At 37.8% G+C, this 19164-nt stretch overlaps 2 protein-coding genes across 12 annotated transcripts in view; one reads left to right on the plus strand and one right to left on the minus strand.

Annotated features, from left to right (window-relative positions):
* The window catches only part of KIAA0825 (KIAA0825 ortholog), a 252235-nt gene extending 235060 nt beyond the window's left edge, over positions 1-17175 (minus strand). For 4 of the 9 annotated variants that reach the window (XM_072860780.1, XM_072860782.1, XM_072860772.1 and 1 more), the window contains exons 1-3: positions 17094-17175; positions 16593-16685; positions 6441-6534 (exon numbers count right to left, since the gene is read on the minus strand). The gene's annotated coding sequence lies outside the window, so the exon portion shown is untranslated. Of the gene's footprint in view, positions 1-6440; positions 6535-15452; positions 15560-15990; positions 16034-16592; positions 16686-17093 lie in introns of all 9 variants that reach the window. The other 5 variants (XM_072860781.1, XM_072860776.1, XM_072860774.1 and 2 more) reach the window with 4 other exon arrangements.
* SLF1 (SMC5-SMC6 complex localization factor 1) overlaps positions 16844-19164 on the plus strand; it is a 41458-nt gene continuing 39137 nt past the window's right edge. The window contains exons 1-3 of one of the 3 annotated variants that reach the window (XM_072860785.1): positions 16844-17051; positions 17837-17950; positions 18129-18204. In XM_072860785.1, coding sequence (XP_072716886.1) covers positions 17837-17950; positions 18129-18204 — 190 coding nt within the window. In that variant the 5' untranslated portion in view covers positions 16844-17051. Of the gene's footprint in view, positions 17052-17197; positions 17332-17836; positions 17951-18128; positions 18205-19164 lie in introns of those variants that run through there. The other 2 variants (XM_072860784.1, XM_072860786.1) reach the window with 2 other exon arrangements.

Below are 19164 nucleotides of genomic sequence, written 5' to 3' on the forward strand. Positions count from 1 at the left end.
GCTTTGAAGTGTGAAACTGGCTTGATTTATCTGTCTTCTATATACTACCAACACAGCAATCTCCAACTCCCTAAATGATAAATATACACACATATTCAGCTGCAAGTGTCACACTCTTATGAGTAGAGTTCAATTCCTAGTTCTACTACACGCTACTAACTCCATTATAGAGCAGGAGTTGGCTAAATCACCTACTCCCATTCTTTAAATGTGATTAAAAAGGGAATACTATTCCCTTCCTCCCTTTTCCTTTGTCCTATTTACATTGTGAGCTCTTCTGATTAAGGACTGTCTTTTACTATGCCTAGCATCAACCACAGCTGAGGCAGGACCTCAGGCTGGTAGGTACTATTTCCATCAAAACAGAAAACTGTAATGCTAATCTGTTTGATAGTAAAAGTACATGCTTCTGCAACTACAGAACTGCACATTTCATTTCTTGCACAGGAGTAGCTCACTGCTGTGTCTTTTACCTCCCTCCAAGATTGTCCTGTACACACATTTTCAATCCGCTTTTATTTCAGGGTCTATTTCAGGGTGGCTGTCTGTGTTTCACATTCCCCTCTCCAGCCCACATCAGGGTCTGCCACCCTCCTCTCACGTCATGAGTTTTGTGTGCTCCATTATCGGAGCACCTTCTTTACTAGTGTCCCCACTGTGTTTTCAACACCATCCTCTTCTCTCGTAACAGTCCTTATTTTGCAAGTCTGCGAACAATTCTATGTGACTTCTTTTCCCTCAGTCATTCTGCTCCCTTACCCCTTTTGTTCTGGGAGATGAATCACTCTGGATGCTAATATGCTTCACACTACTGTGAAGGTAGGCAAAGATGAGAGACGGGACTTGCTATACCGAAATGGCTTAACTGTTCAAACATTGCATGACATTTGAAAGATATGAAGCTATGGCTATGCTAAATAACAGCAAAGGCTTTCATGTGTCACCTGTTTTCCTTTCAGTTCTCTGATTTCCTATAAAATCGTAAGACTCTACACTGAAAATTGCCCCAAAATAGAATTTTTCGCAAAGTTCCTGTACTGGAAAACAGAAAAGGAAACCAGACAGAAATGAGAGCAACGTTCAAACTTGACTAATCAGACATCTTACTTCTGCGCTAACTTGTCTATTCAAAAACTGAAGGTTTACCTATACAATCAAGAGATAAAACAAAGGATTAAGATTAAATAATACATTCTATATTCACTAGACACCAAAAGATGCGTACAGTGTGCAGCTAATGTATCTTCAGCAATTAAAAATTCAGCTATATGAATATTGCAATAATTTAAGTTTTTAAATTATTTATCTCAAAGTGGCAGAAAAGATCACTATTTAAAAATAACATGCAAGATGCAAGTCATGAAAAATTGATGTGAAACAGCAATCTTTAAGACTTGAGCTCACTTTATGCAAAACTATTAATGTTAAAAAATTCCTACCAAAATTCAAGTCATTGGAAAAATAAACTTTATGACCTGTTCCATCAATTCTTAATCCTCGGTTTTATTCCCTCTGAAGTATACTAGCAAGCTGTATGAACTCAAAAAAAGGATAAAGAGTTGTTGCTTAAATCAAATCACAAAGGAGAAAATTAAATTCTTTCTGAACCACTCCCTTTTTCCTTCCATTTGCTCCTCTAGTCTTTCGTTTTCTGCTACACTCCCCCTCTCAAATTTCCCAATGAAAATAAATGCTAGATGGCTTTGTGTTAAGTCAGAAAAATAATCTATAACTGCATTTTACTGTATTTACTGCTTAACATATCCCAACAGTGAACCTAACATTTAGAATCTATCATATCAACATAGTCATCATGATCCAAGCTGCAAATAATAGAGAGTGTCACTGTCAATTTTGCTTTCTCACAGTTCCTTCCCTTCACTTCATCTGATTTTAATAATCCCTGTCAAACCACAAACAGTCCAAATTACCTTCTTGACACAGAAGCTTTCAAGGAAGAGACAGAATCTCAACTTTCATTTAGCGACTACAAAAGCAAGCTGTCCGACTGGACAAATATTATTTCCACTCTTGACAATCTCTACAGTAAAGCATGCTTTTTAATTTTCACTGAAGCTGCCAAGGGTTTGATATAAGCTTCTTGTTTAGTGTAGATTGACTCACAGGATTAGCAAACCAACAACTGTAACTGTGTTTAAAGGAGCCAGCACTTTCAAGTCAAAGAAAAAATTGCTTGCAAAAGGTGACAATTGCATGTCATAAGCTAACTGAATTAAGAAAAAGATTATACAAATAATTTCAATTTTGTAGATCTCATAGGATCTGTTTCAAGATCATTTTACATTTCTAAGATTGACCAAATGGTTGCTGCTAACATGTAATCTAAATCAGAATTTCAAGGAGGACAACTTTATATTCAACTACATTAGCAACAGTCTAAGAAAGGTTAGCATTTGACAACAGGAAATAGCTTCTGCAAAAGGATGTGATCTGTAATAATTTTATTCTCTGTTGCCTTGCCTTCAAAGTAAGTTTGATAACATAACTTGCTGCTTCACATATATCAGTTTAAAAATAATTGATTTCTCGGATGAAGCACAGTATTTTATAATTAGCATTCTATTTGAAGTTTATGTGGATTAATCAAAGCATAATACATTTTTATATAAAATATTTTCTTCACATAGACACACCAGTCTCTCTAATCATCTGGAAGTCTATTGCTTCTTAGTATTTTGACTTATTTAAAGTTGCAATCAGGTTTTGAGTTGTTACTAGCTATAAAAAAAGAAAACAGAAAAACAAAGATGCTTCCCATCAGAAAACTCACATAGAGTATTTGTTTAAATACCTCAGATTGCCTATCCCATGCACAGGCCTAATTTAAGACTAATCAAAGCTGTTTTAAAAGATTCTTTGGTAACTAGTCAGAATACACCAAAATAATGAAAGCCTGTCTTTGAGGAATCCATAAAATCACTATGAAATGCAGAGGCATATGCCTAGATGGTGTTTAGAGTTCTACAGCAAGAGAAATATACTTTCTACTAATGCAGAGCCATTTTAGTGTTCTTTTAACAGTTTGGGCTGGCAACTGGCTCTGCACAATCACTCATCTTCATGGCCAGACATCCTCCTGCTTGCCTTTTTATTCTGTTTTTCTTCCTAGTGAAGAGTAAGAGTTTTAACAGCATACTGTATTTTTCTCCTCCAGTACTGCTAGCCAAAGCACAGTTTTGATACTCAGCAGTATATTGATTCTACCATATGAGGCCTGCATCAAATTGGACCTGTATGGGTTTTTTATTCCAAAAAAAGGATCTGATCAAAAGATCACTTAAAGGAGAAAAAAAATTATATGAGTAACACAGAGTCCAATGGTATTCTCAGTTTTAATTAGAAGGACATTGATTTAAGCCTCTTTAAGTGAAGTGCTTAGTCTTGACTATGTCTTGACTTCTAGTTAACTATCGGTTTGAATCCAGAGCAGAACTAGTAACTGATATCAGCTAGCTTTATGCATTAAAAAAGCACAGATTATATATCATTTAGGGTTTAACCACTACCAAACACAATGGAAGTAGGAGATAGGAAAGACATCCATAGAACAGTATATTAAAGTACAAGTATACTGACTGATATGAAAATATGTCTCCACCACATCTACTTAATGGTAAGAAAAATAATTGTACAAAACCAAACCTTGTGTCTAACTGGTTTACAGTTCTGTACCTATCAGGGAAACTAGATTTTTTAATTTTTTTTTTTTTTAAGACAGAAGCTTCTTACTAATTCATAAGCCATATAGAAATGATTTTTTCAACTAGTTGCTCAGAGGTAGCCTTTATCTTTCCAGAGCATCCTCTCTATATTTCAAAGCAGTTTTGTCTCACTCGATAAATTACATTATCAGATGTTACATCTTTATTTCTTGACAGGAAGCGCACATCACAACTATGATGCTACAAAAGCAAAAAAAAAGCATAACCAAGTGGCATTTTTAAAGAATATTTATCCACAATATCTTTCCATTGCTGCTGAAGATGAAAGAAAGGAAAATAAAGGAATAGTTATAATGAAAGGAACTTCCTTATTCTCAAGGGTCTCTTAAATGATACTCTCACACTTCAGTCTGAAGGTCCTTAACATAGGGCAACTAAGAGTCCTGCAGCTCATGAAAGAAACATCTCATATTTCATGGTGAAGTTCATTGACCTCTATACTGTTAGTCTGTATATGCCATGGAAATGCCAGGTGGGTAAGATTCAAGAATACGGAGAATTCCAATACATTCTTCCAATACAAGATGCTGTGTCAAGAACACTATTTCAAAATATGACAGAGGCAACAGTGTTAAAAGGTGGGAGAGGGAATCATAACAAAATACATTAACACAGGGGAAAATAAATCTTTCTTTAGAACCAGGCCAGACCATAAATTACTGTGTAAAAAGGACAGACAATCAGCTGATCTGTGATGCAGAAAAGGGTTCCTCCTCCCTATCATCTCAAACAACTACTGTAAAGATATTATATTAAATTCTCTAGTGCAGAAAGCACTTAGCCTTTGGTTTCATGATTAAGAGGGCAAGTGTTGATAAATATCTTACAAGTAACACCATGCACTGTGTTATTTCTTACATAATTACAAGACTCATTTGAGTTGTGCAACCAGCCAAGAAGTGGAACTATGGTGTAAACAATGTGCGCTACTTGCCTATCACACGAAATAAATCTTTTGCTTTAGAAAAAAACCGGACGGAAAACTAAGGATCTAATTTTTTTTTTTTTGAAGGAAGACTACATTTCAAGTTTCTAGAGAGAAAGAGAGGGGGACATCACAGACTAAAAAAAAGGAGTAAAAACTTTTTTCTAGGGTCACATTAACATTTTAGCAAATTTCTTTTTCCTTATATTAATTTTATAGCATTTTACAACTTTTTTAAAGTTAAAAATGAATAACCCATATAAGATTCAAGCTGGAAACTAATAATAGAATCAAATTTTTAAGGCTCAATCTATATATTTTTAAATTTAACTGCCTAAAACTGTGTATAGTAACGACTCTACCAGAATATCCTTCAGAAGCATGAGTTTTGACCAAATGTTTTTTTATATAAGAGTTCTACAGTGAATCTTGGAGTTTCAACTCTATTCTATTAATCTGTAAGAGAAATTATGCTTGTTGTGACCCAGCCAACAGCAGGTGGTCCCAACCCAAGATTCCCATCACTGGTACACTACTAGGAAACAGTGTGGAGGATGTTACAAGCACAAACAAAACATCCAACGAGAAAAGTAGTTAATGGTATGTATTCTGAATAATGAAGAAAAGAGTTCAAGGATAGAAAAGGGAGGGAGCATTTATTGAAACGACATGTTTTTCCTAGATAAGCTGGTAATAAGTGACATTAGAATATCCTACCTCGTGCTAATCTTTGGAGCTGAACATTACTCAGAAACTTTAAGTTTGTTCCAAATAGGAGAATCAAAAGTTTATTGCTTTGCAAGTGTGTATCACAGAATGGCATTAAACAAATAATTTGATTTTTAATATCAAGGCAGACTAGAATGATTTTTCTTTTTTTTTTTCTATCACAGTGTACACCAGGGATAAGTTTATTATAGGAAAAGAACCAAGTGGGCTGTATTCCTCACCACCCCCTATATCTGCATTACCTGACAAAACTCACATGCTCCCAATCAAACGGCATGGTAACAATTAAAAACATTGTAGGGCCTACTATTCATATTTTAAATAATCCACTTCTTTATCTGTACTACTGCATGACATAGCTCCCTAAACCACTTCTTCTTGGAATGATTACAAGTTTTTATTCATTAGATTTTTGTACTAGTATGCTCTAATGGCAACACAATAAAAAGAGTGGAGAAAAATAGATTGATTGCACTGAGAAAAGAGATTCAGACCACTTGAGAGATAGGCCACATTTTCTGACCCTTTCTTCACAGGATCAAGAGACGTTATTAGGGTTTTCTGTATATTACAGAACAGATTGTATTCTGCTCCAAATGTAATAAATATTAGGGACTGTGAAAAGCAAAAACAGTGCTCTAAACTAACTTCCACAATAACCATGTAAGTCCTTACTACAAAGAGATACCTTATTCAGGCTTCTTACAAAATTACACTAATCCAAAGTTAATACCTATCCATTTCTTAATAGTTAAAACAGCCAGTCATTTTTATAGCTGTTGTAAAGAGATAAGAATGTATAAAATGGTTAATCTGAACAAAGCTTGCTTAGAACTTTTTAAAACTCTTAAATTTAAATGTAGCATCTCCCACATTTTCTTCAATCAATAAAAAGTCATATGTTCTTGATTAGTACCAATAAACACTTTCCTGTAAACATCACAGGACTCATCTAACCACCCAGTTAGAACTTTTTAAGCATTTATAGTTTATAGCAACTAAATTTCAGAACATATCAATGTACAATTTACATAAATACATACCTTCGGTCAATACGTTCTCTCTGTAACTGAAATCTTCTTGTTTTCAGTTTTAAGAGACTATGCATAACATTCAGTTAATAGTTCATCAGTGGTCCTATGTAAAAAGAAGGTAGTAAAATTACTAACAAGTAGTATTTGAGGAACTAACACTTTCACAGATAAAAACCCTAATTGCTCAAGTATCATATAAAATTGCTCATACAGTAAGACAGTATGCTTCTTAATTCCAAGTGGTAAATAATAGTCCAAGTTCAAAATGTTAAAAAAAGTTTTAACTTTAAGAGCTTCCATTTCTGTTGATAGTTATCATACAAACCATGGTGCTACATAACGCTTCATTTCATTGTTCCAAAGGTATAAAAGCAATGGAGAGAAGATAGGTACAGGATGGGAAATTAGAAGGCCACAGAATCTCCCAAAATAGCATATGACAGCTATAAGAAATGCTTAGACAAGGTCTGCATAGCTCAGGAGGTTCATTGAGAATAATCTACCTTGTGGTCACCCACTTGTAGAACAAGCAACTTAGAAAACAGAAGAAGTAGAAGTGAGATGAACATTCAATATATAAACGGGGCTTATAAGAAAGATGGAGAGAGACTTTTTACCAAGGCCTGTAGTGACAGGACAAGGGGCAAGGGTTTTAAACTGAAAGAGGGTAGATTTAGATTGAACATAAGGAAGAAATGTTTTACTATGAGGGTGGTGAGACACTGGCACAGGTTGCCCAGTGTAGAAGTGGATGCCCCATCCCTGGAAACATTCAAGGTCAGGTTTGATGGGGCTCTGAACAACCTGGTCTAGTGCAAGATGTCCTTGCCCATGGCAGAGAGTTGGTCTAGATGGTCTTTAAGGGTCCCTTCCAACCCAAACCATTCTGTGACTGTATAATTCTATGATTGTATCAAAAGAACTAAAGATTGACTGCTGCATCCAGTAGTGGTTGTGGATACTAACGTAATGAATCAAATCCGGTAGCTAAAAACTAGCTTGGCAAAAATATCCTGCCATCCTTCTGTACCAGCCACTTACCCTGTGCAAGGCCATTTATCCCCATTTACCAGGCAGCTGTACAAGCACTGATGGTGGCACGGGGTAGGTGACTGCAGTGAGTAGCTGATGCAGGCCTGCCCACTTGGCAGCAGCCAGCTTATGCTGGATTAAATTGACAAATCTATGATGAAAATGATATTGCTTGCATTAGACGTACAGGCCTTGAGAAATCATCTCTACAGAGGAATTGAAAGGATGGTGTTTACACATGCATGCCAACGTACCTCAGTAGAAAGTTCCATTATGTTTAACAGCAACAAAATGGGACAGCATATGTAAGAAATAACAGGAAGTATCCTGTTCACCTGCTTTTGTTTCACAATATTTTAAGTAATTAAAAATATTTTTACAAGGCTTTCTACATGTACTAAACATGTTTTATTCAGTACTGTTTCTCAAAAAGAAAGTGGTTCTTTATGTGGAAAAGAATTGGGAACTCTTAGCACTTTCCAGGGTTTTAGCTAAAGTATCCCAGGACTAAAGTTCCTCTAACTCAGAAGTTCTGTAGAAGAATCGGCAAAGACAAGAGCAAAGAAGTTTAAAAGAACCGCATGTAAGTTTGACAACGGGAGAGCCCCTGTTCTTTGACCAATACTTTCACATCTGTATTTTAAATGAAGAGCAAAGGCAACAAAGCCTGTACTTTCCCACTGCTTTTATTACTTTTCTGAAAACAGAGGCTATGCAAAAAATTATATCAAAATTGACAGCAAGGTTGTAACTCCAGCCCACAAAAGCCAAGAAATTTAAAGTTAGTCTGACATTCAATCCGTAAATCATGCAATTGTGCTTCCTTTTTAAAAAGCAACAATGCCAGTTAATGACAAGTTGTCAACCCTAACTTTGAATTGCCTGAAGTTTGTCATTTGGTGTTTGTGTCACAACCTTAATGTTATTTAAATGTAGTTTTTAGTATCTATTATTTAAAAAGGTCTACTTTACGACAGCAAAAAGCTTTGATGGAATAAACCTCAAAGTACACTGTAGTGCTGGTATGCCACTTCATTAGAAGTAGTGCATAAAACATATGCTGTTGACAAATCTAATTCATTAAAGGTGAGGTAGATGCACTTTAAAACAACTGGATGGCATCATTATCTACAGTTCCTTTTATAAATTATTCTTCTTTTCCCTTTTGACTGAACTTGTCAGTGTTCCCTTTTCAGACTGTGAATGTTTTTGCCTTAAAATTCAATACCTTCAACATGTTTGGACAAGTTAAATAAGTAGCGTATTTGCGAAAACTGAAATTGTAAGCAGAAACATTCACACTGATTATTTCACCTATATTAACTAATGAGAAATAAAATTAAGCAACAATGTATAAGAGTTTCAGCTTTATCAAACATAAAATTTAAAAATTAAGAGAAGAGGAAATTACAAAGTAAACAGAGTAACATTCTGGCAGCATTTTGCATTGCTATTCAGATGACTTGGATTTGATACTGAATTGAATTCTGCAAGAGAGATCAGGCACATCACAGAGCTGACAGCTAGCTGACATATTTAGTTATAAAAGGAAGAATTGCTAACTATATTACTCAGACTTTTAGGTAAAGACCAATATTGGTAGAGGAGCTAAAGGCTATAGAAGGGTCCATAAGTAAAGTTAAGCTGGTATTTGAAGCATGGCCCATCAGAGTGGTGAATTCCTTGTGCAGCCTTCCATCAGATAAAACACATATAACTAGTGAAAAACTGATCAAACTCCATCTTAGAATATCATTGCCTGTGAGAAAATGGAAATTTTTCTCCTCAGCTCAGAAAGAATGAAGTCCTTCTATCACTGTAGTCTTTAAAACCCAAATCACAGTGCAGGAGCTTCACTGAATTGATTAAAAATTAAGGTGAAAAAGAATGCTTTTGAGGACTAAATATAACACGAGTTATCGTTAAATTCCACTAATCACATATTCAGCAAAATTCTAAACTACACTGTATACAGGGAAACTGGAAAAAAAAAAAAATCGAAGATTCTTAATCAAGGGTTCTTTCTGTAACATAATTTTCCTTTTAAATTTCCTGACCTAAATCTATCCCTTAAAAAAAATTACAGAAATTTTTGCATAGAATGCATAATCATACTTCACTATGTCAATACTCTGTACAAATATTTTGTAATGAATTAGCTGGATTAGTAAAGAATTTTGCCTTGTTCAAGAAAAGCCCATGTACAGCACATAATACCACCCTATATATTTCTATACAGACACATGTACACATACACATTTTTAACTAGATGCAGTGTCTCAGATTAATTCTATATTGTCTCCTGCAGAGACAAGCTCATTCCAAGATAACACTTATTCTGAAAATTTAAGAGGTGGACGTTTTGCTTAGAAAAAATTGGCATATGAGTAACCTAAATAAGGAAACACCTCCAAATATAATTCACCAAGGCCTATGTTATGCCTCCACGGATTGCTGCAAATCACTTTCTGAAAGCAGCTCTAAATGTTTAAACTAAAAACTGACAGATTCATTTACCACATTTCAATCAGCATCTACCATTTACCTCAGAAGATTTACATCATGTATGTCCAATATGCTACACATGCAATTCTCCTAATTAGTCTCCCTATTAATCCTCATCCTGCTTTTTTTTTCATTTTGATCCCTCTCCTGCCATACTGTCTTTACAATCCCATGAGTGGAACAGTCATACTTGTTTAAGCCTTCTGCTACCAAAACATGGGAAGAGTCAGCTGCAGATGTATGAGAGTACAGTGGTATCTCCACTTGAGGAGACACATCTCAAAGGCCACCTGTCTCCAGAATGCCTTAGTGAACTGAACTCAAAATCATTCCACTTGCAACATTCTTATTGCTGAAAAGTTCCATATCCTATTGGCTGCTGGTACTAGCAACTCTTCTTATAAAGTCATTTCTTAGATTCTGTGAAGGGGGCTTCTGTTTACCTCTAAACAACAGCGAAGTAGGACTTTGGGTACTGAAATTCTGCTCTGGCCTGCCTAATAAATCTTTGAGGATGTTGTTGGGAGTGGGGAGGCAGGAGGAGAGAAACAGGGCCGGCATCCTTAAGGAGTTTACGTTTATATAGAAGAGCCTATAATGCCTTCCCAAAGGAAGCTTTCGTGCTCCCCAACATTTGCCAAAAAGATGTGCTGTTCCTAGTCAGGAATTTCAGTCCTGCTCCTACTTCAGCCCTTACTTATGATCTTTATGAGCAATAATGTTGCTAACCACACACTCCTTCTGTCAATACTGGCACTCCAGATGGGAGAAACTGCTGACAGCAAAAACCTTCTATACTAATAAATGTCATTGCTTCATTGGGAAAGTGGAAGAAAAGAGGGAGAGACCTTATCTACGTCATTGCTTCAAAGGAAGTCTTTTATTCTTTTGTGCATAAGGGACTGCTGAGGCACCCCTTCTGCAAAAGGTCTAGCCACCTTTTCTGCAATCCTTAGGTTATTTTCAGGAAGCTATTTGGAGGACCTCACCATTTCTCATAAAGCTCCTGGGACTACAGATCACAAAAGGACATTGCTGTCTCTTTCCTTGAGGGAACATTTCCCTCATAGCATAGAGTGGTATCTCTGGATGGGAGAATGACTTATGTGTCTCATATCTGGGTATGCCAAAGCCAAGTAGAACCACACAGTAATCTTCGCAAGAACAAAACTCACAAGTCCAGAAGTGTGATAGGAAACAATCAGTCACCAAATTTCTTGTTCATCTGAATGAATTCTTCACAAGACTCAGTGATAAAAATAAAAATTACAGATATTCAGCTTATTTTGCATTGAAACAGACCTCAAAGCCTATCTGAAGCGAAACCCACTTTCTCATGGCAATAGGTTACTACATTAATATGACCTATTTTTTGCTATTACTCTGACAGTTAATTTCGGATTTATTCTCTGGTAAATGTTGTCTGCTTTTTGAGTCTAGTAGACAATGACTTCTGATAAAATAAAAAAAAACACCAATGAACACATTATTTGAGTACTGAATGCTTCTACTACAATCTTCATGAGACACTAAAGAGACACTGATATCCCAGAGTAAGTTGCCTTCGGCTGTGACCTGGAATTCTTGGGGACGGATGACAAAGTTGTAAGAATACAATAGTTATCTGCAAGATCTGCTGATAACAGGGATTTCACCTTAACTTAAGGGACAACTAAGCAGTTACAAGGAACCACTATGATACTCTGTTAACCTCACCTGAAGTAGCAAATCTATGTCTGATACATGTATGTCACAATTTTATATAATCTTCCAGTTATATATTGGTAAAATACATAGATAGAACTGCAACAATCTGTAGGGTATTTAGATACTAGCTTGCTCTTGTACCTTCATTATCTTCCCTATTACAATTTATGCCACACTTTCTCTTAACTTCTTTTTAGTATTTTTCTTTTCTACTTCCATCCATAATCATCTACACCTTTTGCCTACCCTCTGTACTGACCTCAAGTACAGTGAACAGCAGAGAAGGTAAAAAGTGTACATGCAACACGTTACCCCACTGGTTACATCACATCTAACTTGATTTTTCTAATGCCTGTGAGCCAGGGTTCATGTTTATCTGCATTGTGAGGCATCAATCATGCTGTTGGCAGTTACCTAATAAGAAATAAAACTGGGGAGAGAGAGGGGTTCTTGCAGAGAAGAAACTGTTCTGGAATATTCTGAGTATATAAGTTGCTATTTAACAGCACACAATTATTAAGAAAAATTTGTAATTTCTGCTACCATTACATACGTTCACCATTCTGACTGCCATTACTTAGGGAAGAATAATACACAAAAGACAAAGAAAATGCATTTTAAAACACACTTTAAAAAAAAAATCACACACAATCTGAATGACCTTATATGGATTCTCAAAAAAAAGAAGGTGAAAGGACTTTGATGAAAGAAAATTTGCTGATCACATCAAAATGGATCTCCTATGTAGGAGAAAATACTAGGTCAGTGAGGGAATTAGGTAAATTAAGTATTCCAGGCAGGTATAGCAGATTTAGGTCAGGGCAGGAGAACAGTAACATGATTAAGAAAGAGGGTCCAAGCAGCCAGGGACTAACTCATGTCAGGAAAGACAGGAAACTTGAACTTTATGTGGTAGGAAAGGTAAGTATTAAACGCAAAATGAAACCATTCCACTACCTATATTTGAAAAGAGAAAACAAACAAACAAAGAAAACCTTATTCCAAGTCATGAGTGGCTGAATGTGCACTAATGAAGTGCAGCTCACTAATTCATTAATGAGTGAACTAATACACATAAAGTATATAGCTTGGCATCATTTACAGAAGCGTTATCAAACAAGTTGCTGAACACGGTTTTGTGCTCTCTACATTTGTCCCTCAACACTGACTCACTGACAATACATTAATGGAATGTGAGTTGGCAGAAGGGCAGATGAATGCAAGGAGATAAGATAGGCTGAGCTTACAATGATCAGAAGAAATAAATGTTCTATGTAAGAAAAACGGTTACACGGAAGAAACACAAATGATACCTCCTGAAAAGACCACAAAGAAGATGTTTTTAAATATAAGTACAAAGTTATGATAACTGAGAGTTTACATAATCAGTAAGGCTTGAAGAAAAGCAACAATTTTCACAATGCTTGTTCTGCCATTCCTGTATTCATCAGCTCATAAAAGAGACTACAGGTACATTTGTAGAACGATTATTATTAAGAAGTTATTCTAGCTTCTGTGGATATTATGTTTATATTATTTCAAATTCTTGTAATCCCTTGTCACTACAGAAGAAAATTTAAGTTCCTTCACTGTTTTAACAAAGCCAGAGTCAGTGCTTCATACTGAAAACAGACATACAAAATAGACTTAAAATAGAGCACAAAGTTAGATTTTTCTCCACACGAAGGCAGTGTGGAGACACTTCATACTGATTTAGCTTTTATGACTGACTTTTCGGTGTAGTGTCTGGGGTTTTTTTACAAAGCTGTGATTACTTAACGTTTGACCAAAATTTGCCTGTGGCATTATGCTGTGGACATTTGTTTTATCAAATGATATTGCTTAAACAAGTATACACATGATAAGTTGAGGCAACATTAGAAAAAAACTCTAATGAATTTTAAACTCTGAAATTGTTAATCAGTCAACTGATAAGCTTCTTTGCATGATGGAAAATATTTTAAGCACATAATGAAAAATATCTTCCACTAGATAAAAAAATCTGTCAGATCATATTTCACAATGGAGAAGATGTTTATGCATGGATTGTATCACAATTACTGCAATAAATTATGTATCGTTTTCAACATAGGAAGTCAAAAGGCTAGTGAGGGACAAAAACCGCAAAACCAACCCCCAAACCCTAAGTGGCAAAGTTGAGGATACAGTGGTGAAGGCTTGCAGAAAGAAGTTGTGAGATTTAAGGACAAAGTTCAACAGTGATCACATTGATCATGGCTACACCAACGAGGTCTGAAATAACTGCAGTTATTATGTGAGGTAAAATAGCTATCTATGGGAAAATGTAAAAAGTGAGATTTCAAGGCAAAAGACATGGTGGTAATACAATTATGTGTAGAACATACAGGAAACAATAAGTATAAGGTAGAAAGCTAGAACAGTGGAATTAAAATGACATTTCTCTTTTTTTTGTCTCTCTAGGAAATAAAATTAAGAAAGAAGCAGTTACAGAAGACTGAAAGAGGTGAGCACCTGAAACACTGGAAGTAAACTCTTTTTGTGAAAGAGTAAAAGGAATATTTATTTATCTGATCGTGGCTTCTTAAAGAACTGAGGACATGGGAGCTGTGAAGCCATTCTTGATGGTCCTTAAAATGTAATTAGAAATTTTATAAGTGAAATACCATTTGTGTGGCACTGAAAATCACTTCTGAATTTTTATAAAAGATGTCACATATACTGTAGAAGAGAAAGTGTAAAAGTGGATATCCATCTAAAATCCAAACAGCTTAAATATAGTTTATAATACAGAGCAACTGAACCGTATGTTTGACAAACACATTAAAAGAACAAAGAAACCTAGAGGTACTGAAAAACAGGCCAGTTAAAAAGACTGCTCCCTAGATCTATGAGACCTAATATTAACCCTTGTAAAAAAGAAAAAACATAATGAATTAAGAGATTTCTAGCTACTATAATGAGATCACAGCAAGGATGGAAAAGAAGAAAATATTTTGGGCTTATTATGAAAAAATAATCAGGGGAGAGGACAAGTGACATCCAGACTTACCAGACATCACTAAAATGAAGGTAAAAACATGTTCTCAATTTCTTAAAGTTACACTTCAGTAACAATGTATTTTAAAGTGAAAATAGACATGAAATGTTTGAGGTCTCGGTTATTTTGATTCCATAAATTTTATATGCCAGAGACAAGGAAAAAAACCAAACAACCTAGAAAATATTTAATTCTCAAAGGTAACAAATGGTCATCGTATAAGTACGCAACTTCTTCAGTAGTAGCTAATTTACAGTATTGTGTGCTGAAATTTACGATACTGTATGCTGAAGACTTCTCCAGCCTGTTAAGAGCCCTGTGGCATAAAAATGTTATTAGTTACTAGTTAAGTAATGGTTAGTATTTAGTAGTAGTTAATAAGAATTAAATTGTTAACTTTAAAAAATATTAATCCAAACAATTTATTTCAGCTTTACCAGAGTAAACAAACCCAGAATTATTTATTAATGTGAACTGTGTTCCTAGTTTTTAAATAAGATAAATTTTGACTATCAGATATCAAAACCCATATTTAGGGACAATAGATTAAGTGTGGTGTCTAAACTTTAGATTACATTTTATAAAACAAACACAGGTTTTTGATTTTCTGCACTCCAGTTAGAAGAATTAAAATGAATACCTTTACAGTGCTGACAACTCAATAGTGAAGGTATAAAGGTGCAACTGGTACAAAACAGAAAACGCAACTAATCTGCATTATCAATCAAGAAATGCAAGCAATAAATACAGCCATTTACCTCTGAATATTCAAGTAGATGTTTAAAGATTTTACAGTGCCACTTATATCAAAAACTAATGACAGAGGTTGTTGATGATTACTTCATGCTTGCATACAAAAATAGAGCTGCAATGTTAAGGAAACAGAAGATGGGAAAAATTTCAGTAAGCATCAAGGGTACCAGAATACTTTAGAAACAGCAACACGAGACCCATCTGAGGCCTGGCAGAACTATTTTTCCATTTTGATATTTGGGAAACTCAGACAGATTTAATACCAAGTGTCCAATGTGCTGCCAAATTTTAGATGTCTAAAGCCAGGTGGTTTTGGTTTTCTTTACCCACGAATACCTAGGTATGCATTGCTTCTATTGATCTAAGCTGCGGTGACAAATACTCAGCACTTGTGAAAGTTCTGCCATACATTTCTCAGTGTACAGGTCTTAAATATGAAGCAGCTACCTCAATGAGTACAAAGTGACTTGTCCATTATCACATAAGATTTTTATGGAAGGGGAGAGAGTAGCATTCAGTTCTCTAAGGAGGCAATTCAATCACCTTTTTTTTGCTTTGATTAGGATGTGTGTCTTCTATGCTCCAACTGTATAAAAAAGGAATAATTAAAAAAAAAAGTGTTCTATAAAGCTTACTTTATTCATTACTAAGCACTAACAGATTTCTTGTGCGCTATCCATTCCGTGCACTACATGACACAGGAATCAAGTCAAAACTCATCTCTCAAATACACAAGGGACCAAAATAAAGTTTCACAAACTATCATAATCTTGGCATTTCTACATTTCTAAATTCTAAATTGAGTGCTTGAGGTACAATCTGAATATTATTTTGACCTTTTCATGTTCCTTTGTAATTTTAAAAAAATCAAACCCTGACTTCCATAATGCAGAGTCAGCACCAACTTGGTCAGCAGGGCAGGAATCCCTTCACCAAAATACGTGGCTCGATTATCTGGCTGCAGCAGTATCTAGTCATCTTCCCCGAGGATCAGCCATCGTGTGGCACAAGGCACGCTCAAAGTTTCTTTGAGATACAGAGAAAAGGGTACAGAGGATCAGAAATCCCTGCTCCCTTTCCCGACTCTCACAGACAGCCTGTTCCAGTGGAAAGACACTTCAACCTGCATCTACATCGAACTCCACCTGGTTCCTCTGTCAGCTTCCTCTACTCAGCGAGGGCTCTTCCGTCTTCCAGCACACACCCCTACCAGACCGCTTTCCACTCCTTTAACTCTGCTGAGCAACAGAAATGGTGATTTTCAGACACTCCGAGGCGGCGCCGGCCTGCTTCCCAGCTCACGCTCCGCCACACGCCCCCGGCCCTGGGCACCCACTTCTCTCGGCCTGAGGAGAGACCTCCCCTTCCCGCCCCGCGCTGAGGCGCGAAGCCGGGCCCGCGGCGCCGCCCTCCCGCCGCGGGGGCGGGCGCCCACCAGCCGCTGGGCCGCCCGGCGCCGCCGCCGCTCGGGGAGCCTCGGAACTACGCAACGCCCGGCTGAGCCGCGGAGGAGAGGAGGCGGCCGCAGGGAGCCCCGGGGCTTCGTGGCGGGTCAGCGGCGGGCCCCAGCCCTGTCCCGCTCGGCGCCGAGGCCCAGCTGCACGGTAAGGGGAGGGGAAGGGCACAGCCCCGCCGGGGCCACTTACCCGGCCGGGCTCCCCCCGCGGCTCCGCGCCGACAGCCCCGGCGACCGCGGAGCGTCAGTGACAACGGCCCGGAACGGCCGCGCCGCCACATCCGGGGGCGGGGCGGGGGGAAGGCGGGAACGCGCCGGTGGCAGAGCGCGGGGGGCAGCGCCCGGCGCGGCCCGGGCCGGCCCGAGGGGCGAGAAGGCGACCGGCAGGCCGCTCGCTCGCCCGCCCGCCCGCCGCCCCCATGGCGTGTGTACGTGAGGGCAGGCGGGCTCCCCTCGCCGCAGAGGGGCAGGCGGTTCTCTCCCCGCAGCTCCTGCCCGGGACCGCCGGCGAGCCCGCCGCACCTCTGCGGCACTTTCCTGAGGGGGGGGTGGCTTTCCCTCACAGGGGGCGGTGGGAGGCCCCCCGCACCCGCCGGGGCCCGCTTGGCAGTGGGGCAGAGGCTTGGACCGCCTCCGCGGGTGTGGGTTACGCGGAGCGGCGGTGGCGGCCCCGGGGGGGCTCGGCCCGTTGCAGGCCGCAGTTTGGGGGTCTCTGGCTTAGCGCGTTACCGCCTTTCAGGTGTCCTGACTGTGGCAAGCAGTGACAGCCTCAAATGTGGCGTACGCCGTCGGGGGGGTGTTGATTCCTCGCGGTGTGTTTCCCCTTTTTCTCGGGAAACAAGTAGGAAGTTCTAGTAAGATCATGCAAGCAACTTTTCGTGATGTGTGTTTTGTGTGTTAATGTTTCCTTTTCGTTTGTTTTGCTTTTAACAGATGGCAGGTGGCGGCCAGAAACGGATAATCCAGTTAACTGGATTTAAAAAACAAGAGAAGGTGGCACTACTCGAATGGCTGTTCAAACTGGACTGTGTTTTTTTAGATAATAAGGTATTGTGCACTGAAGTACCTGATGGTTAGAGCAGAAAGATAAAATGCGAGCCTTAAAATAAAGGACTGTGCCTTAAAATAAAGGACTGTGTGGTAGTTTAGGGTTGTGTATAAATAGCCAAGAAAGCTAAACTGTTTCCAGTGATACAAGTGTGTTGTTTTGTTTTTGTTTTACCAGAAATACAGAAATTGTACACATCTTATAGCAAAAAAGCTGTGCAAGAGTGAAAAGTTCTTAGCTGCCTGTGCTGCAGGTGAGTAAAAGATTTGCTGTAAAATTTCATAGGATCATAACATAGGACTGGAAAGGACCCTTAAAAGGTTTCTAGTGACCTGTTTTCATTTCATGAATGAACTGCCTTACGAACCCTCGTTCTTCTTGTTCCAGTAACCTTCATTTTTAACGTGGTTCTGTGTTCATGTTCTGATTTACTTCTCTTTGTTTTGGATTTTTGCTGCTATCTTCCTTACTTGATCTGCATCTGTTCCCAAACAGGAAGCTTTGTTATATATTAGTTAGGTCATGAAGTCATACCCAAGCGAGATGGGTGCTTAAGAATGGATCACTTGAAAAGGGGGTAGAGAGAATATGGTCACCTGTAGTCAGTATGAATTTTTGACACCAAATTCACACACAACATTCACTGGTAAAGGTCACTGTCTCTAAGTTCCTGTTCATGCAGCAAGAGAAGATTCCAGGCTTTTGCCATTCTGACACAAGCCTCTGGTTCTTTCCTCTTGCTTTTCTTTTACTTAAGGCCTGATGATGAAATCCCATACGTAAGCAACTAAAATGCTTTTAGAATGAAAATTCTGTATTTTAAGATTTCTTTATAGAGAGATTACCTGGAAGGATTTTATGATGAGTTTAGAAAATATTGTGGAGTTACAAGATTTCACAATACCGAACTGTTAACTGGTTAAATGTGACCTTTATTTTCTCTATATTGTATTATACACCAAAGTGTTAAAGCAATTTTTAGGATGGATAATCTTAAATTTAAGAGATAACAGACAAATAACTAAACGTAGATTTGGGTTTAAAGATATAAGTAAATTTTTTAATTTCATATTTGTACTTACCACATTAGCAAGCATTTTCAATCATCTATCACTGCCAGAGTTTAGGGGGGGGGGTGTACATATATATGGATGATTCCTTGTACTAATATAAAATTCTGATTGCACTCTAATCCAAAAGGAAATAGACCAAA

Source organism: Ciconia boyciana, chromosome 4 (assembly GCF_034638445.1).
Source record: "Ciconia boyciana chromosome 4, ASM3463844v1, whole genome shotgun sequence".
NCBI classification, from domain to species: domain Eukaryota; kingdom Metazoa; phylum Chordata; class Aves; order Ciconiiformes; family Ciconiidae; genus Ciconia; species Ciconia boyciana.